This window comes from Plodia interpunctella, chromosome 6, assembly GCF_027563975.2.
Source record: "Plodia interpunctella isolate USDA-ARS_2022_Savannah chromosome 6, ilPloInte3.2, whole genome shotgun sequence".
NCBI classification, from domain to species: domain Eukaryota; kingdom Metazoa; phylum Arthropoda; class Insecta; order Lepidoptera; family Pyralidae; genus Plodia; species Plodia interpunctella.
This window is the reverse complement of record NC_071299.1, coordinates 6952120-6978556: the sequence shown is the minus strand read 5'-3', so window position 1 is coordinate 6978556 and position 26437 is coordinate 6952120. Positions and strand designations below refer to the sequence as shown.

General features: G+C 31.9%; 1 protein-coding gene across 2 annotated transcripts; it reads left to right on the top strand.

The window, feature by feature from the left end:
- Positions 1-18356: 18356 nt before the first annotated feature.
- LOC128670488 (antichymotrypsin-2-like) lies at positions 18357-23207 on the top strand. 2 transcript variants are annotated; one of them, XM_053746187.2, is made up of 14 exons: positions 18357-18486; positions 18797-18898; positions 19323-19520; positions 19634-19813; positions 20174-20371; positions 20592-20771; positions 20940-21055; positions 21225-21371; positions 21514-21717; positions 21806-21904; positions 22190-22330; positions 22412-22621; positions 22700-22844; positions 23039-23207. In XM_053746187.2, the coding sequence occupies exons 1-14, from the start codon at positions 18429-18431 to the stop codon at positions 23161-23163; spliced, it is 2103 nt and encodes a 700-aa protein (XP_053602162.1). In that variant the 5' UTR covers positions 18357-18428; the 3' UTR covers positions 23164-23207. The 2 variants fall into 2 exon arrangements, with proteins under 2 accessions (XP_053602162.1, XP_053602164.1); XM_053746189.2 differs by lacking the exon at positions 18797-18898 and having other exon boundaries at positions 18394-18486.
- Positions 23208-26437: the final 3230 nt, after the last annotated feature.

Genomic DNA, 26437 nt, shown 5'->3' with positions numbered 1-26437 from the left:
AAAATATCTAAGTTATTATACTTTGAAAAGCTACTCTCGTTGATCTAGGCCAATCATTAACAAAATATTGTGAGTTTGGAAATCTTGCTATTCAGATCTAGACCTACTTTTGCTTATCTGTCAGACGGTTGAAATTTTATACGTTGTATCAGGTGCATTATTATTTTTTAACTTCTTAAATATCTTAAATGATAAATATCTGACATTTTTCTACGACATTTAAAGCTTCAAGTTCCGATTCCAACATTTTCATTATAAATAATACTTATTGCTTACAAATGAACACAAACTTAAAAGTAATCCCCCAAAACCCGTTAGAGCTTATCACATCCACAAATCCTTGATCCGCATCATGAATAAACCGCTAATAGTAATGTCTCTTACTAAACTGATACCAAAATGAATGGTCCCCATTCGCCATGCAAATGCCATTTGGTGGATTTATGCTTCATTGCGAAACGACTCATTCCTATTTTGCTTTCGTTCTTTATTTGAATATTACCGTAATATCTATTTTTGTTGTTTTTCCATTTCACACAAAATATTAAATCGATTTCAACCTTAATTCTATAGAGTAAGGTTCATTCTCCTGTTGACGTAGGCTGGATCGAGTATTGGAGCTTTGTCTTTAGGGACATATATTTCAATAACTCCGCTGAGGTATGGCGTATAAATCGTCCTTTTAGACATCTGACAATAATTTACTTTCTTAATTTGCATACAGCAAATTATCGGAGTGCAGTATTGCGGATCGAATGAATCTGTACTCATTTGGCTTTATTGAGTTAATCTTTTCATACGTGAATAAAGAAATTATTACAATATTTATTTCAGTGTTAAGTATTTGTTTTTAAGACTGACGAGTTCGTATTAATAAATCTAAACATTATTTTTGTTGTTAGTCATTTTAATATTTCTTCTTATTCTTACCTACTGGGAGTTCCTCAAATTAGTCACAAACTCTGACCAAGTGATCTCTTTTCTCGCTGTCCTTTCCAAGGGAGTGATTTCTTGCTTTAAGATTTATGCATGTAAATGTTGGCAGATGCTTTTAAATTTTATAAATTTGATTTCTATAGCGGCTTATTTCCAAAGATATGAAATGTAGTCATAAAGCAACACGGACAAGGTCAGTCTGTAGGATATATCTAGGTCTAGATGTCAAATCATGCTACTAAAGGGCTCGCTCTTTATCGTTGACAAGAAAACATTTAAATCGGATATTGCTTGACCTATTTACTAAGAATATATTTTAACTAAAATAAAGCAATTGCCGTAAAATCCTAATTAAGGTAAAACTCGTGCCCCCAAAAGGCCTAATTAGATATGGGTTCAAAAAATCCCGCCTCTGATATCGAGCATACATTTATTCAACAAAAGCTTTGGCCAATGTTGAATAATTGATGGTGCTGAAGCACGTAAAATGCCACTTTTTTATCCCATTTAAAAATTAACCTATTTTCGTTGGAGCTGAAGTGACGGTCGACGGTGACGCGAGTCGTTCCATTAGTCTTTTAACGCCATTTTGATAAATATGTTCGCTAATTTTAATTTTAGCTCAGTGGCTGATTGGTTTCCCTGAATTTTAACAGATTTATAAATATAGAAGTTAATTACCTTTTATACAATGTTCACCAAATAGGTACAAAGAGCAGACTTATTGCTAAAAGCGTTTTTATTAGTCATCCATCGGGAAAAAATGAAAACAAGCAAATAGATTTTAAAAAATTAGTGAAGCCCACCATATAAAAAATAATATCATCATTCAAGATCAAATCAATGGAATTTACATTATGTAGGAATTTTTAAATGATGAAATCTGCTTAACAAATACAAATAAGTCCTAAGCTAAAATTTGGGGTCAGCTCCCCTAATTTTCTTACCACATTCTCACCATGTCAAAGAATTTAGAATTTTAGCAATACTGATAAAAAATATACAATGTTGATACTGTTATAGAATCTATTGCCATAGAAAAGTTACAGAGACAAATTACCTATTTGATAGTTCTCTGCAAATTGTTCAATTTGCGTCTTCATTATTTGGCCGAGTCAATCAACAGCTACTGCATCTAAAGCTATTATCAGCCATGAATTGCCTCCTTGGCGGGTAAACCAGCAAGTTATCTGTTAAATGACCCACGAACATTCAGCTAATGAACTAATTAGTCGAAGCCAAGAGGAAGACAAAGGAACCGTAGCTAATCTCATTTTACAATAGATAGCTGTGATTTGACTACACATACCAACATTGAATTGATTCATTATTTTGAGTAGGTAAAAAAAGGTTTTAAATTCATATGAATTTAATGTCGTATATGGTATTCACATAATAATCCTTTTCATTTTAGTTTATGAGACATTTTCAAAAATATTTTCACATTAGACCAGAGATCGTTGGTAGAGCGAGTAAGTTCTTTACCCGATTTATTTCGAAAAAGAACAAGTCCTTTTAAAATATATTGTGGACAATTCGTGGGCAAATTGTTGAAATTTATTTATAACATAGACAAACCTTTGCTTATGACTAGGGACTATGACATCACTATCATGGCCGACCCTTGTCACGTCACAATCCTCTAAGTCGTGTCACTAAAAGCATTGCTAAATTCCACTAAATGTTCTTACATAAAGGTTGTATGTTTTTGTATCTTTGCGTATGTTTCAAGGTTTCATTTGGTTTTTACGAGCCCACTGTCTGAATGTAGGAAATTTCTTGTGTAACATCAGAAAAGTGCTTTCTTTAATTATATGTATTTACTTTCGTTGAAAAAAAAATCAATATAGATATTAGTTTATAATATCAATGACACAAAAAATATAGATCGCTTGTCCATGTACTAATTCAGGATATACATAATCAGGATATAATAACTACACAGCATTTGATTGTCCAAATAGAGGAAATATTCATAGAAATCATCATTATCTTTTAAATTATATTTCTGGTCGAAGTTAACTGATGAGTAGTTCGGACTTTTTATGGAGAGTTGAAAATGTATTTAATATTTTTCTAACAGGCACAAAGAAGATTTTTTGTAATAGGCCGAAGGTGTCAAAAAGGTGGTCTTGTACAATATCATATTAGGCAGGTGTTTAAAAGCCACTCTGTATAATGACATTATAAATAATATTTAATACAAAATATCAGCGTTAAAATAGAATGTTCGAATCTAAATAGTGACACAAGTTTTATCCATGTACGTACAATAATGTCGGCGAGCAATTTATAAAAGTTGTCGCTCACCGGGCCCCCCTCCCGAAAGACTTACGTACCTCTTTGTCTAACCCTAAATATGAATATATGGAGCTGTAGTGAGTGGGAGCACGGACTAAAACACAGATAGTATAGAAATAGAAGTTCTTCAAAAAAGGATCAATCAGGGTTGGCAACGCGTCTGACACTCCTTGTGTTGCAAGCGTCAATAGCCTGATTGACCCTTCCTACCAAGTGGGTCACGCCTATTTATAAATATAAAAAATAACCTGCGTTTCTGCTTTCTTTTTCTTTTAATGGAACTTTATTTTATTATATAGAATCTATTTTTTCTAAAGGAAGTGCACTGTGAGTGCACTTCCTTAAGAAAAAAATAGACTCTATATAGCACTCACAGCTAAAGGTGTTAAATAATTGTTATGTCATACATGTCGGATATACCTAAAGTGACATTTTTTGTTCACCGAATAGCTAAACATCAGGCTTATAAGAATTGCATAAACCTTTTACAAAGCTCATATACAATCTAAAATACAGGTTCCATAAAACAAGAGCACACACAGTCCGACTTCCAACCGCATTCTACATAAGAATTTACTGTTGCAGCCACAGATAAAATAAATAATAATATCTTTTATATATGGTTGCTAACAGACATCGCAAGCCGAAGCCTTGTTCTCTGCACCCTTGTGTTCTGTGTCGAGTCTCCCACGGGCGAAGCGCGCGATTTTAGCCAACTTCCCACATAAATCCACGCCTTACATGATGCTTGTTTGCATAATACAAGACTTAGCCGGCTTTGTTCCTGAGTTTGATAGGTAGGCCACTGTTACAATGCGTGAGTTACTATTTCATAAGTTTGATAGCTGTTACAGGCATGAATTCCTGATAATAGTTCCAAACTAAGATAATGTTTGGATGAAGTTAATGGAATACAAGAGTAATAAAACTATGATAACTTCGTAAACGAATGATATAGTTAGCTAACTACATAAAGTGGAGGGCTGGAGTATTGGGCGTACTCATAAACTGCTAATAAATTAATAGTTCAGAAAATTCGAAGATAAATTGATTGGAATTTTGAGAGATAATTGAGCTACGTAGGTTGGTCCAATAGGACCGCCATGATGTGGTTTCCACCCTAGAATACTAGGGCGGAAACCACACGCACTTTTCTATTGTATTCTTCTATGTTAAGACTAACTTAATATTAAGTCTAAGTGTGTTTTTGGCTAACGCTGGTCTCAGATTGTATTCATGTGACCTAAAGTGGTCATTCCTTTTGTCGATAATATTACATGTGCAATTAATTTCAGGACCTATATGGAAAAACTCTGTTAAAGTTAAGTTGGTCGGTTTCCGAGATGACATTTTTTTTTTTTTACAAAGAACGTTTCAAGATGAATCAGAGAAAATAACTAGACAAAATCCAGTATCCCAGAGAACAAGAATTATCAATACAATCAATCTCCTATAGACGTTTACACAAAATAGTTGGAGTGCTTTTCCTTGTTGTGTAATCTAAGTTGTATACAAAATGGATCGGCCGTGGTTTCTTTTGACGCTGTTCATAAGTATTTTATTTAGAAGTTTTTATCAGGAATTACGATTAATCTTTTGTTGTAGGTAATATTTTATAAAAGTATTTTTTACATACACAAATCCAGTTTTTTAACCTTACAAATAAAAAATAAAAAAGAGTTCTTACAAAGAAGTTGTTCTATCGTAAACAAATGTATTCTTAGGTCACAATACTTTTTCATTTTGTTTAAACTACATATGGCCAGTCACAAATTAATATTTCTATTTTCAATTAGAAATGCAATAATCTCTTTCGAAGTTAATCATAGATAACCTAAAAAATGCATGTTATCTATTATTGTCAAGCAACCAGTTTCAAAACTTTGTGTTAGAAATTTCAAACTAATTCTCTTCTTATTTAAGTTTATCTTGGCTAGGCTTCATCAGATTTGAGCTTAAAGCACGTACCTAGGAAGCTGCGACAGATGGTTTGCATATAACTTTAAGATAAACTTGATATACACGAGCTAGTAATTTTTAAATATGAATGTGAATCATACTACTTCTGTTTCGTTCACTTGTTGGTGTTACTGGAACTCTCAAATGAGCTCCTGTTACTAAGTACATTTTGAAATAAAATCAACCAAGTGCGAGTCGGACTCGCGTACGAAGGGTCCCGTACCATTATCTGTAAAAACTGCAATTGATGTATGATTTTGGTTTGAGAGAAAATTTCAACAGTCTAACGATCACGGTTCATGAGATAGGCGGACGGATGGACAGCAGAGTCTAAGTAATAGGGTTCCGTTTTTCCCATCGGTTAAAAGCATGTTCAGTTAACAACACAAACTTTCATATATACCTTGGAAATAATCCTTTATCTACAACAGCGCGTATAAATTCATTTTAAAAAACGATGGCAATTTAGAAGAGCACATCAGAAATCTTTTGAAACTTTAACATAACTGCTATTTTACTAAAATATTTATGACCAATATTTCATGTAGATAAATGGTTTATTTAAAACTTTTAATAAAAACTTTAAAGATTCAACCCGCTTCTAAAGTTTGCAGGCCAGATTTTGTATCCAACTTTTCCCAAATGAGCTTCGAACGACTACTGAAGTTACTACACAAACCACTCAAGAGGATTGTTATGAATATTTCGTTGCAAATCGTTATAGTATTGTTAAATATATATAATAACAGATGCAAAACTACTAGAAGAGATCCCTTCATGGAATAAGTCCGCCATTGTAATACCTTCTGTTATGTATGTACTTTTATTATATGTTTTTGTACAATAAGTATATTACAACAAACAATAAAATTAAAGATTTTAAAGTAGCGGGTAATAAAAATAAATGTTTTGTAATTATGCCACATTACCCTATAATTACACTGTTCAGTGTTCACCCTTTGTATTGATGGAGGCGTGTAATTGATACGATGGTCCATGTTATACTTTTTTATTGATATTTTATTACAACTTATATAATCTTTAACCTTGCATCTCCATAGGTAGATTTTGGTACAAAGGTCGTTTGCATGGGAATGTCACTCTCATGTATTACAGCCGTCATACAGCAGTGATTGGATTGTTGTAATACTAATAATTTTCAAACACTGATGTTTGAAAGGCGAGATATGTAATGTTATTACAAGGTACTGTGGCAAAGATACCACAAAGTAAACCCCTGGTGTTACAGGCATTGATAGTTTGTAGTGACTTACCATCAGGTGGGCCGCATCGTTTGCCTGTTAGTAGTATAAAAAAATCTACTTAATCCTTCGAAATAATAAAGACAATTAAACAACAATAGAATCGCAGTCTAATCGGGTCACGCGTGAACTGAATAGTTAAGCTACTCGTACACTTAATCTTCAAACTGGAACAATAAAATGAGAGAATTGCAAAATACTGATGCAAAGTGACCTTGGTCTAAATGAAAAAGTCTGCAATGTTTTTTATATGTACGCGACAAAGTTGCCGTTCTTGGCCGCAACTCAGCGGTTGTCAGCCTATACGAAACAAATATAAATGTCATCACTTTTGTAATTGTTCCCTTGTGTTTGTAGGGCCTGTCAACAAACTTTCGTAATAATAAAACTGTGGAGATACTTACAAACTTTTTCCCTCTCACAAGACTAGCAACATTTTAGATAACATTCAATTAGCTTTTTGTAAGCATCAAAGTTACAAGATGGTAAAAACTCGTTTGTATCCCAGCTCTATACTTACTTTTACATTGTCATTACTTTTTTATTTTGTCATCATCTTCTTGGATTTGTACAAAATAAAAGTAGTTAAACTTATTAGTTGCTATTAAACTTGAGAATCTCTGGGTCAAAGAAATACTAATTTGGTCAAAACAGTTATTCAGAAATTACATATTCATAAGAACTTTTTCACCTCATATTCTAAACTAACGACGAGGCTCGGCTTTGCACGATCTAATACACTATTTTGTACGTATAACCTTAACAAATTTTCTAAAATACAGTGAAAACTACATTATAATTCGTTGTGTTGTTTAAAAGTAGAAAGCTTCGAAACAGACCAGACTGGGCGTATGACTTTTATACTATGTTGTGATTCAACATTAAATACTTATCAAAGCTACAAACTAAATAGCATCTATGTATACATGTATTAGAAATAAATTATCGGTGATTATTTTTTATATCAATGTCAAATTGTTTACTTTATTTATTGATCCCAAACACTGAAAATGAAGCATATTAACGTAAAAATAAAATCTTTCAAAGAGTTCAGATATACTTGCGGTAAGACCCGGGAATTACTGGGTTTGCCAATGGGGTCCGCTGACAAGTCCCATGTCGCAACAGCTGCCTTCTTGACAACGGTCACTGCAAGAATAAAGTTTAACTGTCTAAAACTACTTTGTGTAGAGCAACTATAATTTATGTCCTTAAATCGCAATCCATTGTGTAAATTCAAGACTTTTCCCGATCAAATGCAAGTTTGGTTCGCATATATAGTTTGTGGTAGATGGAATGATGTCTACCCAATTGGGTAGACATCATTTCATCTTATTGCAGGTTTTTTACCATTCTTCTATAGAAAAGATAGCTTAATTTTATGTAAATTTTTACATATAATGAAACAATTTCTTTCGTCTCTCATACTACACCAATGTCAATCCAGATCGTTATCTCAAAAATGCTTTTTTACATCTCATTAAAAAAACTTGTTTGCACTAGAATAAAAATCGAGCGAAAATAAAGCTGACTTTGGAAAATGGCATCCGAATTTAACTCTATAAACAGGGTAGGTGGAGGCGTGAGTGCCGCGTAATAGATTACAGTGTCAGACTGCCGACCGTTGTCACCAACCAGATGGGGACTGTCACCAAACCGACCTTCTTTTGATGGTACGACACGATCAAACGACCATTGGACGTATTTTTTACAATAAGGGTGAGTTGCACCAGTTGCTTTCACGTTAACTTTAATCTCATGCCGCCGTTGTTTGGATAACATGACTTTGCTTTTTCGCCTCGCGATTATTTTTCCGAAATAATTTACACTCTAATATCTTTTATTCTTTATTTGGGGTAAACCTTAGTTACAATGTCAAATATATAATAAATTAGAAATGCAATTACAAAGGTAAGTGATAGGTCTTAGCAAACTTCATTATTGCACTAATACAATCTTATAAGTAACCTATTATCTACAATGAAATAAATGAATCAAATCAGAATCATGTCGAATCGTGTAAAACACTTTTTTCTTGTACTATGTGGAAACAATTTGATGTTGTCCGCCTCAGTGTCCTGTACAGTACAGAAATCTACAAGATTTTAACAAGACGCCGACGGGCGTGTGTGCGTGAAGATTTATAGTTTCGCAGTCCGTGTTAAAAACAAGTTCATCAAGCCTGGTGCAAAAAATCGATTTATAGAGATTTAATATTTATGTACGTAAGGAGTCATAGGATGACCATGTTCTCTCGATGAATCTGAACAAGATTTCCTTTCAATTATCGCCCGCGGGTGACGATCTCAAAGTCTGGAAACCGTTAAAAACAACAAACTTGATTTGGCTAAGGTTCTACCGGCCACCTATCTGAAAATGCTGTTGTTAAAAAAAAGGTTTATTTTTACACGTCTCCGGGCTACTATGCATCATAGCTGCTAATGAAGCCGGGACCACGAGAGGAAGTGAAGGGAATATATATATATATATATATATATATATATATATATATATATATATATATATATATATATATATATATATCGTAGACATCGCGTTCATAGACAATAAAGTTATCAACAACGGAATGTAACAAAAACCAAACCTTAAGGTGTGGTATGTTATTGATTTTTTATTAAGTTGATTGGTATAAAGAGCGTCTGATATAGTTGTATAAATTCCCATCCCTTCTCATATAGCGTCGTTTTTACTAACAATTTCATTTTTCTGTCTGGTTTTGTTATTGTTCGTTCAATACAGTTTTCAGAATACGTCCCAACTTGTCGTGCCTTTATGTGCTTCGTGTATTTTTATTTGGGTTTCGTATATACAAATTATAAAACCCCAGAACGTGGAGTAAAAAATATGTTCTACATTTAATAACTTTGATGTGCTGGCGACGATAATGGAAGGTATTAATAATATATTATTTTTTATTATGCATATTGAAAAAAAAGATCTTATTGTGATTGTGGCATTCGATATTATAACATTTTTTAACACTAAACAAAAAAAATACGATTTAAGCCACTTTCGTCACGTTCGCAAAGTTACATAACTTTAGTGCACTTTCGTCACTAGTGACGAAATTTCAGTTATGTAACTCCATAGTGAATTCTGTTTGTAATTTAACAATATCTAGAAGTTATAAATATGTAAGTTAAAACATTAACCAAATCTACTTACTATGGACGTTAATAAAAGTTTTCGCTATAAAGTTAATGCAAAAGTTGCAAAGTTACACAAAAGAGACTCCATTATTGTCAATATTTCAAAATTAACTTTCCAAACTCACCCACGTAATAAAGTGTCCGATTTGGCGTATTGAACCAGAAATGAAAATAAAAAGATTTCAGAAAGGATATCTCGTTGCAAGCTTTTATTTAACTTGGAATGTAGGTATGTGTTCAGATGGAATGTTGTAACTCAATTTCGAAGCAGCTGCAATTTTGTACACACGTTTGATTAGGATAACAATGCATAACAATTACTGTGCCTGCAACTCTGTCCACAGTATTTGGCAGTTCCAAATTTAATCAAAATCAAAATCGGCCCAACGGTTTCTACGTGAAATCTTGACAGAGAAACTTTCGCATTTATAATATTAATATGAATATCGATTTTCATTATTGATTTTTCGAATCATTTGTTACATGATTCGAAAAATTAAAAAAAAAAGCGTGCCAGTTAAAAACAAAGTCACAATTTTCGCTTTAAATATTTTTAATTTCGAGATTCACCAATAAATATTGTGTTTGATTTTATTCCCTTTTTATTTTCCAATCGAACGGACCCAAATTTATCACGATATACCTCAGCAAACACTTCACAAAGTTTTATCTGTTCTGAAATCGGGAGACAGTAACATAATTTATTCGAAAGCTGGCTGATATCGTACAGAAAAAGTTATGGCCGAACAATTTACCCTTTGAGAGAGTATCAATGGTATCACGCTCTATGAGATTTAGGAGGATGTGTTTAAGGCGAATATAGACTGGATTACTTGAATATAAAAACATAGTACTTCGTCAAAATCTAGAATCTTTTTTAGAAAGCGATTCGTGCGAATTTATGAAAATTTTATCGTATCGAAAACGTTAAATTTAAAATTATGGAGAATTCAATTACTTTTGTATACGATAGGGACGTTGATAATTTTCCATACATATTTTGACATTTCCAGAGATAGACAAAACTGATCAATGGATCATTTCGACATATTCTTGACATACTCAAAGTTAATGTCGAATCTCGATTTTTAGCGAAAAAGTCTCAATTGCGCCAGACAACTTAGGTGCCATCAATTGGATAAAATGGCAACTGCGTTATGCGCAGGTTAAAGTTAACGTCAATGTTGAATCAAAAATCTTCAAGTATTTTGTTTTGACTACCAGTCATTTTCAATAATAACCTTAAATTTAAATAAAAAAGTCCTTAAAATTTTTCAACAATCGGTTATCATAACAATAGTTCGCAAAAACCATCAGTTAGTCGGCTTCACGTATTTATTGGCATAATCTGTGAAATAAATGGAAGTTTATTTAAACCGTTGGGCCAGTAACGAATTGTGCACATTCGTATCCCGCGAGGCCGGCTCAAAGTGATGTTGTTTATCTCAAATGGATATTGTATACACTACACTATGGTGTTTTCGACTCCTTGTCTGCTCCTATCTATCGATAACCCAGTAATGTAGGTATTACATATTTTTATTCAATATTTATCCTTAGATATCATTAAACAAAGTCCACTTCCACGTCTGTCTGTCTGTATGTTCGCGATAAACTAAAAAACTGCTGCAAAATAGATAGTGTGAATCCAGAGGAAGGTCTAGGTGTATAATTTATTATGTTTTTACACGGGCGACGCCGGAATTATTATTTATTCTTATCTATATATTTGCTATCTGTTCAGCTTCACATCCGTAGGTACTTTGGGATAAAAAATCCTTACATAATAATTTGGTCTCATGCCTTTGTGTATTGTATACCCGAACGTGGAACGAGCACAATAGAGTAGATTATCTGGGAATTCGCTTGCACTTATGAAACAAATATTTATAATGTATAACTTTTAAAATAAGAAGAGACACTTTTTTTCATACAAAGAGTATATAAACAGGTCATTCAAATTGGTATAAAAGTGTTGTTGCTTAGACAAAGACAAAGCATTTATTCCCAAATTAGATCTTCACAGGTACTTCATGTCAAATCCTTAACTGCAAACTGCTAGCATTTTATGATGAAATTAGACACAGAAGAAATGCCGAAAGAAACTAATTTAAAAAGTATCGGTCCCTATCATGCCATTATTGATTTTTTATTCTAATAGTATAACAAAGTACGTGACAATGTTATACTATACTTTTAACGCCAAAAAATACGTTAGGGACGTAAAAACCTGCTATTTCAAAATGTTTCCTCCTTCAAAGTTGTGGTATTTTATAAGTGAAACCAACAGAAAATTATTCTAACTTTTATTCAAAGGCGAACACGAACTCAATACACAAAAAGTACAAAAAGCAAGTAACTACCTACCTATAACTATTCTGCTATCGAAATGTATTCTTAAGATATCTAGATCTTTTTACATTACTAAGTTAACAATTATGTTTAATTTTTGATATTCAACATAACAACTTTTTGGTTAGTATGTGTTAATAAGGTATGCTCTTGTATAAAACTTTTTATCTATACCCTCCAGATTCTGATATTAAGATCTACTAAGCACACACGTCACGTTTTGCAAAAAGGACATTAATGGCCCAAACCCTTGGACTCGGAGTTATGGCCACGACAGTGGATATTTTATTATGTACGATATCTACGTTGTGTTGGTTATCCCTAATATAAGTAGTTATTATAACAAATGAGTAGTTTTGGTGTAAAATCATTAGTTATATCTCTCGTTGGTATAACCCCATGTTTTGATGATTCTATTATGATTTCCTACAAGATTTTGAACAGCTATGTCAGTAAATCCCCGTTAAATAAAGTAAATTACAGTTTATATATATATTATCGTTGTAAATAATTCACTAAAAAAAATATCTATAATTGACTATAGATTATCGGCTAATAGTTCACAGAGCTTGGCGGTGTGGACGACGTACATTACTGGTTTTTCTTTGCAGTTATAAAAAGCTCACACACAATCTATGTGATAAACGTTTATTCGCGTCTGTGTTCGGTGATTATTTTGAAAAAATTAACTTAGCTTAGACGTGCTTGAAAAGAAAGAACGATTTTTGCATAGTCTTGGATATATATTTTAGTTAAAGAATATACTACATACCTAAGGTATATACAATACCTAATAAGTATATGCAAACGTAATAGAGTTTAGTGCTGCAAAACACATAAATTTGTTCGTGATTTTATAATCGGCGAATGCAACCGTACTTAGTTTGATTCAAAAAGCGCGTGCTTTTTATCAGATACGAGGTCGTACGGAGTGAACACTCAAATTAAAGGCAGTACAGAATGTTAACTTCATGTATTTTCATTGATTTTTTATTAAATTCATGGTCAAATGATTGTATTGGTGTGATAAAAGGCACGAGTAATAATTACCTAGGATTTTTGAATGAAAATTACTATTGTGATAACATCTCTTTACTTAATATTATATCAATGTTTGTTGTAAATAGGTATTTGTTTTCATGTATTTGTTACCATATAAATTTATATGCTCAATTAGTGAGGGTATTATATACAAGACATTACAGGGCATCACTCAAATGCTAAAAGCATTATTTAGCAGTCAACCATTGGAGCAAAAAAATAATAAAAGAATAACTGTTCTTACATATACATAAATACACGATACATATAATATACATAAATAGATTTAAATACATAACAATACAATATCTCTTTATTGCACATTACAAACACAAAAATGTATTTCCCTATAAAATGAGATTATCCGTTTTATTAGAGGTCATTATGAATAATATTTTTGGTTTATAAAAGTTAACGTATCGTGTTTCTGCATGGGCAAAATGTATTTATTGTAATAAAAAAGATTTGTATAAAAATATGAAAAATAATAATTTATTTCATATTTTACTTCGAAGATTACACCAGGAATCCCCCCCAGTATTTAATTTCCAAGTCGTAACCTTAATGCTGATTCTACACTTTCTTGATTTTGTGTGGAAGGCGGGCCCTACGCCCCATACTACTATAAGCCTCCATTAACCCGACACGATTGCTCTACAACATAATTTTTGTTTCCATTAAATAAATGAACTGTCGGAAATGAAAAAATAAATCAAATTACGTTTCGAGTCTTGGACAAAGAAATCGTTAGAATCTGATTGTTGCGGTGAGATTGTGAAGTAGGTTATTATTTTACTCTGAATATATTTTTGATTTCCGTCGAAAATTTTTGTAAATCGACTTAAGTTTGCTTCCATAAACGTATATTATTTTGTAGTAGTCTAAAATGTTATTATATCAGTTGTGAAGTTTGTTTGTTTGTAATAACTTTATTGCACGAAAATAAGCACATTAATCAAAATTAATACAAGAAAGATACATTGTACAACGGCGGACTTATCCCATGTAGGGATCTCTTACAGTCAACCGGCGATAGGTTGAGAGGACGTGTATACAGCAGCAGGCTAGTCAGAAGTAATAACGTACAACATGAACATAGAAGACTATAAATTGTAAGAAAATAAATAAATATACTTAGGAAAAGTAAAATCTAAATAAATAAATATATATAACAATAACAAAAAATACATAAAATAGATATAAATACATATTATTACTTACATACAAATATAAATACATAATATAATAGCCTAAATGTTAGACGTGACAAAAAGAAGTTTAAAAACAATACAGTATATCTAATTTTTATATCTCAAACAGCGTACACGGAAATTTTAAAATCGCCCCTTTTTTAATCATATTCATGCTGTAACATAGTGGTGACTAAGTATATTGAATATTTTACAAATTGTACTCGTACACAAAAGAGGGGTTAATGCAGACATTAGGGTGACCAGATGTCAACCAGTATAAGGACAATGAAATGCAAAAACATCAAAGCAGCGCATTTTTGTATTTTATTATTCTGATATAATAAATCTTTCAGATTTTGCTGGTGCTTCACAAGTAGTTTTGAATATTCATTTTTGTTTTTAATTTTAACCATTTGACCACCACCGTTCCACATGTTCCACCACAATCGAAAAGTCCTAGGTTCGAGTCTCGTGCCACCTCTGATTTATGTATAATATTAATGTTATTTACTTGATTAAGTTTCAAAGAAAACATCGTGAAGGAACCTGCACTCTATTGTAATTTATAATCTAGTGAGTGATAAGAATAAGGCAATGAAAATCCATTTCAGTAACATTGCCAAGACAGTTATCGTGGTGTGTTTCATTACCCTCAGCCGTCAGGAATTCGAGTATAGAGGTTTGCAAGTCATACTTCAAAAGTTTTTACATTTATTTTCGTAAATACATCTATCAAATAATGAAACTCACCAAAGATCTTTTTGAACAATACATGGGCACCCTACCTCGCCGGGTAATTCATCAAACGTGCAAGCAAGATCTATCACGCCGGGCTGTTAATGCACCGACAAATTAATGATTCCTTCAAAACATGCCGTCGATACTTCCTAAATGAAATGCTTCTAGGGAGAAGTCACGTGATAGTCACGCGATTGAAAATTGGCGCACTCGCATCTGTTGCATTTTGCTTAGCTATAATTAACAAAAATTGGTTTAAAACACTTGTAGTGGTGAAAAAGACATTTTCTTCTCCAATAACGATGTAATCAGGAGCACGTTATAGGTATAAAATATGATCTACTTAGGTAAGTAGATCATATTTTTTGGAATGACTAAGAGACCACGGGGAAAATAATCTTACAACTTGTGTCATTTTTAATAATTAGACTTCTTAGTTTAGTTCTTCCGATTAAGTCTTGTAATAAATATTGAAATATCAAAATAAGTATTTTTTTTTGTTATCTGTTATTCAACTAGCTGTATCAAAATAATATTCATCTAGCTGTTACTTGCAGCTCTACCCGATTGATTTACGGTCTTTAACTAAATAAATTCCAAATTTCATCAAAATCGGAAAGCGTGACAGACAGACAGAATTTCACATTACAAATTTATGATATGTAAGACTCAACTAGACTTCTACCTGAAATTTCATTGCTATTTCATAGAAATAACCGGCATCCTCGACGTGTGAGATATTTTAAAAGGCCGCGTAAACGTCATGATCGTAATTTACGAGTTTAATAAAGACTTTTGAATCTGAACGGTAAAAATTTATATGAGGTTATGACGCAGTAACCGTTTTCGTTATCACTCCTTAATGTTCTACTAGCTGTGCTCCGTGCCTTTGCTCCTGTGAGCATTTTATCAGAAGTCCTTGCTTGAAAGAGCAATTGAACTAAACACATAGATCTGCTTTTCTAAATTGGGTATTGCATTCGTAAGCCCATAGATAAATCTTGGATCCTAAACTCCGATCAGAGGTTAAAACTTTGAATAATAAGACTTCCACTGAAGATTTCCACAACTACAAATACATATGTTACATAGTATAATAGTATGATCGATATTCGATAATGAAGAACATAGTGTATTGTTGGAAGGTTCAATCAGTGCCAGCTACTTAAGTGATTGATTTTTGAAACTTGGTGCCCCCGGCAACCTGGTACCATTTAGCTCTTCTGTACGTGGCCACGCCCCTCTCAAAGAATAGGCTTGAAGATTTATAGATCTATGGATAGGACTAAAAATAATTTGAGTTACTATATATATATAATTTATCATAGAATCACTACACTTTTAAAAATATACCTGATCATAGTCTCTTGACTTACTGCCCATTACAGTAAGATACTGTAATGGGCAATAGATTTTACGTATAACTTAGAACAAGGAAGTAAATAACAATGACAAACACTAAAAGGATTAAGAAGTATTTGAAGGTAGTTAACTAAAGTAACTGAGTTGTAATGTAATCGAAATCTGAAAGGTCAATCAAGGTTACCAAAATTTCTTGAAAAAATATTTAATTGAGAATAATATTTACAAAGGTTATAAAATAGTATAGATGTTAGGCTTTGATATTATATTGTTTATTAAATTAAGTATCGCCTAAAAATTTAAAAAATACTGTACAGTATAATCATATCTTTATAAAGAGCCATTTCAAAGGTTTTCATGCGATTTGAAATAAATCTGGAACATAAACCAGTCTTAAGAAATAAATACCTACAATTACCATGTACCTAGACAGACAAATTTAGCTTAAGAGATATAACAAATTTAGATTTAAATTATATATAGATAAAAATCAACTTGTCTATCTATATGACTCTTCCAGACATCGTAAGCTGTATTTCGAAGACTTTTCGCCAGACATTGTTCTCTTTGCAATATCGAACCAATTGTGCGACGATAAACTAATCTTCATATATTACAATTTGATTTGTTATCCCTCCTGTACTTCTCATGTAATAAGTTATTGACCTTAATCGATTTTTGCAATGTCGTAAAGTTTGTACAGCTTTCAGCAATTATCAATAATTCTCAAATTTTACGTTATAAATTCTGTAAACTATTTTTTACTTTAACCGTATTGCTATAATAATGTCTTTAGTTCTTACATTTTAAATACACATATTAATGTATATTTTCTTGATATCATGTAATTTATTGTTAAATAAAGTATTGTTAAATAAGTTTAAAAAAAAAGTAAAGTTTAATATGAAGTCTAAGCCAGATTTCAAATTAAACTCTACTTTATTTTTTACATGACTCTCTTCAGAAACAAAGTAGCTAACTTTCGACCTTACTGTTCATTATTAGAAAAGTTTTTGGACAAATTACTCAACAAACGTTTGTGGATAAACCCACTCGTAAATCTTAACCCTTGAAGTGAGAACAATTTGGTACTGTGTATAAAAAACATTGTTAGTAATAGTGAATCATGTAGAGGTAATAAATTATTAACATACTAACGTTTTACCGGTTAAGAGGTAAATACTATAAAATTTAAAAGTCATGAAAAAATAATATATCAAGAATAATTAACCAGCCAGTGTTGAAATACAGAAAAATAAACATGCATAAATAATTGCAAAAACGTGGACCCTGATAACATAATCAGACGTCTCGATTCTCACTCTGTATTAGGATGTCGCATCTTTGTGCATTCTTTATCGCATCTATCATGTGGAGTACTCCGAAAGATGGTACCCGCACCATCCCTTACAACCGGTACAATTAAAAAATTCAATTCTTCAATCTGAATCATATTTATATTTTTAAGAAATTTTGATTAGTTAATTTGAAATCTATGGTAAACGTTGTGTATACCTGTCATTGGTGTTTACATAAGAACTTAATTTTATGTGCTTTGTGTCGAATGTTGTGTGTAAATACTGTTGGTGTACCTTATTAAATAAATAAATAAATCTAGATATTAGCAGTAATAAAGGAACTTCGAACGATCAAAAGTGAAATCCTTACTGCATCGGTATTCTCGATTCAATACGACATTGAAACCTTCAAGAAACAAGTCCTCAAATTCTTGAATAGCCAACATCGGGTATATTATGCACCCAGTATTAAAGACGTTTTTGGGCAGCGGTGATCACTTATCATCAGGTGACCCGCTTGCTCATTTGGCTTTGTATACCATAAACAGTACTAAAAACTAAAATAATTTTTATTTACTAATGTTCATTCAAATTGTGATCACGTTTTTAATCAACTTTGTAAGGAAAATACTAAAGTTAAGCATACGTATTTCAATTATGTAGTCTGATAATAAAAAAATACAATGTTTGTTTTTCTTTGCACGATGTACCACATTATTGATTCATATTACATTTATTGGAACAGGTGGAACACAATACTAACTATAAAACACGTAAAAATTACAATTTAACGGGCAGACGGAGTTTGCTGCAGCAATGTGGAAGTTACTGATGCTGGCAGCCATTTTGGCTAACACTCATTTTGCTAACTCAGGTATAAAACTTTTATTTATTGGTGATTTAATTTATAAAAAAATATATACTTAGTTAACGTGTTTAATGGTGTCATAACCAAATTGTTGCATTAATCCAATATCGGTAATAGCTGTAATATGCTGTGATATTAGAATTTAAGATTGTAAGGATTTCTAGATCTTTAAGCATCTTATTGTCTAAATAGTTATCATGGTAAATTTCTATTAAAGTGAGACCGTTCAATCTATTATGTATTTTAATTATATTTTGCTGCAATTGCGATAAGGTTTCAACATTTAGAAATGAATTTTCATTTGGTTCATTACCAGGGTCATCAGGCACAAAGTCATCTGGCTCAGGTTCATCATCATCATCAACGTCATCTCAGTCGTCATCGAGTTCATTATCAAGCAGCAGCAGTAACTTCAGCCGTGAGTATTGTCCTATTAATATATGCCCCGTTGGCCTGTCTTTATTATAACAAACTGTAAAACTACTGAAAGATGTTACGACGGAAATCTTTAACTGTAACTAAAAGATGAAACCTTTTAAAATTTTATATTTTAGCATCCAAAACAAATAAAACATAAAAAAAAATCGAAGATTATTATCACGATATTAAGATTTTCTGAGTCTATATATTTTGACGAACAATAATTAGACATAATTCTCTTCGCAAAATCATCATCATCAAGTTATTCTTCTTCTAAAACAAAAGACTCTGATAGTTGTTCAAATAATGACGGTGATAATAGTAATGGCAATCCAAGTAAGTAAATTGTCAATTAATCAATGATTACGTGGCCTTGATGAATGATTTTGACTAAGATGATTCTAAACATTCTTTTTTTACAGAAACATGCGGCGCAAATGCAACATACGTAGATTGCCCAGCTGCGCAATGTCGTCCAAAAACTTGTGCTGCAGTAGGCTTCCCTATCGCCTGTCCAGCACTGGCTGAAGACGGCAATTGTCCAGGCGAACCCGGGTGCATATGTGACGTCGGATATGTCAAAAATGACAAAGGCGTTTGTATCCTTGCAACGAAGTGTCGTAAGTTTCCCTAAATCTTATTATTCATTGTATTAGTAATAATTTTATTTACAATGATGAATCTTAAAATTGAAATAAATTGTTTTATTTAGTTACTTCTTGTTCTTTGATAGCATCATGTGGTGGTGATAAAAATGCGAGATCAGGATGTGGAGTGAACTGTAACAAACATTGCTCAGATATTGGTCAAGGACCCAAAGCATGCATTTTAATATGCTACTCCAATTCATGTGATTGCAAAGATGGTTTCTACTTGAATAGCAAAGGGAAATGCGTCAAACCAGATCAGTGTGGTGAGTGTAAATATCTTGCATGTTTATTAGATCATGGTTATTTTAATGAATATCGAATTCATTACCAAGACTGTCTTATCCGTAATATGAAAGGTTGATGTTTAGCGACAAGACAATATTGTTATATGATATATATGATGGCTATAGTACATGTCTATTTTACTGTCGATGCTGTTACTATATTTATTGGCTATTGGCAACCTGTTCCGGTTTCGTAGTTGTGCGTAGTTTTCTATACATAAGGACAGACAGATAACGGGGAATCGACTTTGGATTAATATGTAAATTAGTGATGAATATCCCTATTCCGCATAACTATCTTTCACGCCTTTCTAATAATAAACATTGCTGATATTTTAGACACGCAACCCAAATGTCCGGAAAATGAGGAATTTTCAAACTGCACTAATGGTGGATGCGATGCCCGAAACTGCAGTCAACTAGGAAACCCAGTGCCCTGCGTAAAACTAGATCCAGATGCCTGCAAGAAGGGATGTGTATGTGCTAATGGTTACCTTAGAACTGATAATGGAAGCTGTATTCTAAAATCTCAATGTCGTAAGTATCTCGTGTTCGATTTTATTTAAATTGACCTTTACATTACCATATAAGCTATAAAAATTGTACATATTTTTACTTTGCATTTTTGAAACAATAACAATATGCTAAGATGAAGAAACATTATGAGGATCATAATAAATTCAGTGGGTATTTGCTAAGACACATTTAATGCACTATACTTCTCCTAACGTTTTCTAAATTAAAAGTTTAATTATAGCTTCCTGTGGTGGCGATAAAAATGCCCAAGCCGGATGTGGCATAAACTGCAACAAACATTGTTCAGACATTGGTCAAGAACCTAAAGCATGCATAAAACTTTGCCGTGTCAACGCTTGTGACTGCAAAGATGGCTACTATTTGAATGACGATGGCAAATGCGTCAAACCAGAAAAATGTAGTAAGTGTATTATTAAAATAGATATCAAATTATAATTAAGAATTAATAAATAATGATTTAAAGAGTACAGTACAGTAAAGGTGACTGGTAAGGTTTTCAAATTTGTTTTTAAGAAATAAAATTGTCATATCATGTAGTTCATAGTATATTTGTTTTTTTTTTCTTCAGCCCAAACCACGCCACCAACAAATTCAACTAATTGCTCAACTGGATATTGCAAGGATGACGATCCACAAGACTGCCTTACGACCGGCAACATTGACTTCACACTCGACTTTTTGCATGTGAGCATCTATATTTAAAAATCTAATCCAAATTCCTATCTGTACTTTACAAAAAAAAAGAGATACAGATCTCTTTTTTTTTGCAAAATATTGGCTCCAGTAGTTTCAGGTCTATTGTTACATTATTTACCAATCGACATTTTTGCACCAAAATATCTTAATGTTTTAGCAAGCGATAAAGATCAACTCAGGAAAGAGTATAGTGATGTCACCATTCTCGGTACTGTTTCCCTTGGCTCAACTGGCTTTAGCGACTGATTGTGGAGAATCCTTCAATCAGTTGATGTCTGCACTTAATCTCAATAATAAAGACCAGGTAAATTTTCTTTCGGGTACGTTTAATACGTTTCGTTTCAAGGTTGTTATTATATGTAATTTTGCTAAAATTTATGATTATTAAAGATATATATACAATTATCTTCTCTAATAAGTACTGATAATAACATATGATGTTTCAGATACGTAAAATCTTTCCTGCTTTATTAAGCTTAGTACAAGCTCAACAGCAAGTCATACTAGATTTGGAAGCAAAAACATACGTTAGCAACAATGCCGTACTGACTAATACTTTTGAAGATGACTCCGTTGATGTGTTTGGTTCTAAAGCTGAAACTCTAGATTTCAGTGATACTCAAAATGCTGCTGATACTATTAACGATTGGGTAAGTCATTTAAAAACATTAATTATTATTTTAATACCAACATGAAATAAGGACATGTCAGTTGTCACCTATTTAATTATTTTTTCAGGTCGATGAAGTAACCAATGGTCTCATTCAGGATTTGGTATCCCCAAATATGTTTAGTAAATACACAAGAATAGTTTTGATCAACGCGATATATTTCTTGGTGAGAACTTATTTACTTCTATTTTATGCTGTCAGCCTTCTGGGCACGCTACCGCATTTTTCTGAACATATGTAAATAATTTTTATCCTTTCTTTTATTAATTTGTTTTTATTAGTTTTTTTAATATTATTATTTTTGCTAATAATTATTGGCAATAATAACGACCGTCTAGAAGCAACACAGCTGGTTTTCCTATATTGTATGGGTAGCATCCTTGTCTGTATATTTTATAAAATATGTCAAACTTTGTATTGACTATGTTTTACAAATCTAATTATTTTACAGGGTAATTGGGAAACTCAATTCAATCCAAATTTAACCCATACACAGGATTTCTATATAACCAAAGATGATACTGTTCCAGTCGAAATAATGTTCCGGAAGGGATCATACAAATATGCAAATAGTTCTAGCCTTGATGCTGAGGTAAAATCGAAACAATTTTTATTACAACCATATTTATAAATATAGTCACCTGATTAATTAAATATATTTTTTCTTTTACAGATACTAGAGATTCCTTACAAAGGTGGTAACTTTTCATACGTGCTCTTTCTACCAAACGAAATAGATGGTTATGCAACGGTAGCTGAAAAAATAAAAGACACTGATGTATTAAACGCAGAACTTAATTCATTGTCTTATGAAACTTGCCAGTTGTATTTGCCTCGCCATAATATCACTACGACTTTAGATTTAACAGATATTCTTGAAAAGGTACAAACAACTTTTTAAATATAAAATGTTTTTGTTGAGATTGATTCAAAAATTTTGATTACAATTTCTCTCTTCCAGTTAAATATAACGGACATTTTTGACTCTTCAAAATCCGGTCTAACTGGGATCTTAGATAGTACTGAAAATCTCTCAGTAACTAGTGCAATTCAGAAGGCCAACATTAGAGTCAATGAAGTGGGAACTGAAGCGGCTGCAGCCAATGGTAATATAATAACACTATTCATCATTATGTAATGATAATACAATATTCAAAAAAAATATATAAAAATATATATATTTTTATGAGCTTTAGCTCACTTATGTGTCCGCCCGCATCGTGTCGCTAATTTTAATGAAACTTAAAATTATTATTCATTCATTCATTATTATTATTATTTTTAATTTCTTTTCTTCCAGCATTTGTTGTGGGAACGACGTCAGTAATATTAAACCAAATCGTAGTGAAGGCTGATCATCCCTTCCTGTTTCTTTTGATGATGAACAAAAACCCATTATTCTGTGGAATCTATGCCGGAAATTAATGTCAGTTGTAACTTTTTTTAACAATAAAAACGTCATTTTGTTATTGCTTTAATTCATTGTATCAGCCCATTTATCCTAACGTTTTCAAGAAATAAATTAAAAGTAAAAATATAATGTCCTGAAAACAGGATATAAGTGTTTGTAAGATCACATCGAACTTCGTGGAACGGCTATCTAGTACTGTTTTATTGCAAGTGAATTGTTAACAAGGTACAGTCAAATATATGTTAAACACCAGTAATGTAATAAGTATATATGTATAACTAGCTGCGCCTCTGGGCTTCGCTCCGGTAGGAATTTCGAGATAAAAATGTGCCCTGTTTTATTCCAGGTTATATTCAACCCAATTACTTACTAAATTTCATAACAATCCGTCCAGTAGATTTTGTCTAAAAGAGCGTTTTAATATTAGTAGGATATTATGTAATGATGTAATAAGTGCAATAAAACAGCCAGCACTACATAACAGTTCCACGAAATCATCAGTTCAAACAACTTTTACTGTTTTTCCTCTCGTTATCCATACTTGATGTTATAAAAAATCAGAAGATTATAAAAAGTCATAATATAACAATTCCAATCAGGAAAACCCGCATAATTATCCTATGACCGTGTGCTGATACATCGGTATATTCCAGTGTAGACCAGTATCATATTGCAGTAACAAAATATTAAAAATTAATCATCCAGAAAGTGGATGGAGAGAACAGCTCTATCCTTCCAATTAAATCCACTCTCTGTACATAGGTGGGTCGTTCTTAGAGCATTTCACTATTTCCTTTAGATATACCCTGACAGTTTGTAAGAATATTTTAACTTCACAGATTGTGAAATAAAACCACATATAGCAACACTTTGGTACTCTTTTCCGAAATTTCCAAGGAAGCAGAGTCTAGCAAATCAAATATAAACATATCACTCTTCACTATCATGAAAGCCATTTTAATGTCCCTAATGCACATTGGCATTCCTTTTGTATGGGTAAGGATGATAGGCCATGACCCACCACGCGGTTCCAATACCTTTTTATAACAAATATAGCCAGGACAAACAGCTTAAGAACTTAACAGTGTTACATTGTGTTAAAAATTCGATTTTCTTTTTTCCATATTTGTTTGACAAAATATGTTTAATAGATAACATAAACAAATGAAATAAGTACACTCTCATAACGATTGTTCCAACATAGACACTTTTAGTACTGGCATTTTTATAAATAGACAATAAGGATAATTTTCGTCCCTAATTAATAATAAAGTTACAAATCCACAATAAAGTTACAAAAAATACTTTTCTTCTTTTTCACTGCGAGACTACCAATTTATATACTAACAAAACTAAAAGGTGAAGTAATCGCAGAAAATTTAGAATAATCTATAAATTTATGATTAGCCAGACTCTTTCATAATATTTTTAGTTTGAAACTGACTATTGAAAAATTTGCTTAAATATCACCATCGCAGGCCGTGACTCACGGTTTCTTCTTTGACGCTCGCTCAATGACACTCACGGTTTCCACTCATATGGAACAGAGTTAAATAATATGTACCTCATGAATAATAATGTCCGAAGTGGAGAAAAGACGATGAATCCACAGCAGCTGAGATTCGGAATGAGTGTGAAAGATTAGATATTGTAGGTATTGATACGAGTCGTATACATTAATATTGTGACCACTTACTTGTATAATAGATAAATTATATGCAATATATCAACTGATAGTGATCGAGATTCTTACTTCCTTTTCAAAGGTATCACAGATAAGAAAGATGTCTGACATTTAAAATTTCCTGCATTCGACATGTCTTTATCATTACGAAAATTGAAAATTCGTCAAAAAAAATTATTGTTTATAGATTAGTTTTTAATGATTTGATTCTCTTGAGCGCTCTCCACCACCACTGCAACATAATCGAAATTATGTAAGCAATCGCTTGCCGTGTCTTTTTATGATAAATGTTTTACTTTTGAATGTATAGGTTTAGACTAATTTTTTTTTTTAATTAACAAATTCAACAGATTTTTAATTTTTTTATTAACAAAGATCAGTACTGTCATGTTTGTTTTCATGTCAGGCCTCATAACAAAAAACTGATTATACATTATTTGTACCTAACGTGTAAATGGCCATTATATGTATATGCAATAGGGGGTGTGTTACATATAAGCCAATATTTATACAACTGGATAAATAAATTTTCATATTAACATAAGAAACAATACTTTTGTGATTCAGATATGAAATTTTCCTTTATTTTCACCTTTTTCCTTATTTATTGTTATTTTTTTCCTTCCTTTTTTTTCCAAACAATTCACATTTTTTGCAACATGCACTTAGTTTTCAATATATTATATTGATATAACAATATAATTTACTAGCGGCTCAAACATAAATTATACGTTCTTCAGGAATTACAGTATCTATTGGTGAAAACCGAAAAAAATCTGAGAATTTTTAAGTTGATCGCTATCATACAGACAAACAAACATAGACGAGATTTTATCCATACTCATCCATACTAATATCATAAAGAGAAAAGATTTGTACTTTTGTTTGTAATAAACTACTGGGCCGATTGAAATTTGGCACAGAAATAGACGAAACCTTCAGGAGTGACATAGACCACTTTTTATCATGATTGGTATTTGCAGATTATCTTACATTTCATATATGTTTTAAAATTATTCAGATTAATTAATGAATCAGCATAATTAGAAACTAAACTTCAATAAGTTTTATAAAAAAAAAATATTTTTGACACAATCTTTTGTGTGACAAAAAATCATGACCCAGCAAAAAGCCTTTGAGGAGTTCCTGTGAGAACTGCTCTGGAGCTGTTTCTGGATGCACCACCATATGTTGATTAGTTAAAAGCACATAAGTACTACTATCTAATGAAAATACTATACGCCGGCATAAGACATAATTTCATCACTGTAAAGTGATGAAATAATTCTGTCGAACTGACATGCTGAAAATAATTATAGCAAACAATAAACATTCTCTCTAGCCTATAAATATGCAACGAATTCGAACGATTACAACAATGTGCCTGTACTAGAATATCCGGTTTTATCAATGTTAATAAAAATAACCTCACGATGAATTTTTACTTAGATGCAATTTCGTGTTCGATGGTTCGGTTAATATTTTCGTGAATTACATTGTTTCTTATTATTAATTTATTATTAGCTTTGTACGCTGAAATTTCATAGCATTTCATTCATTTATATAAAGCGTAAAGATAAGTTAGATCTATCATTACCAAATAA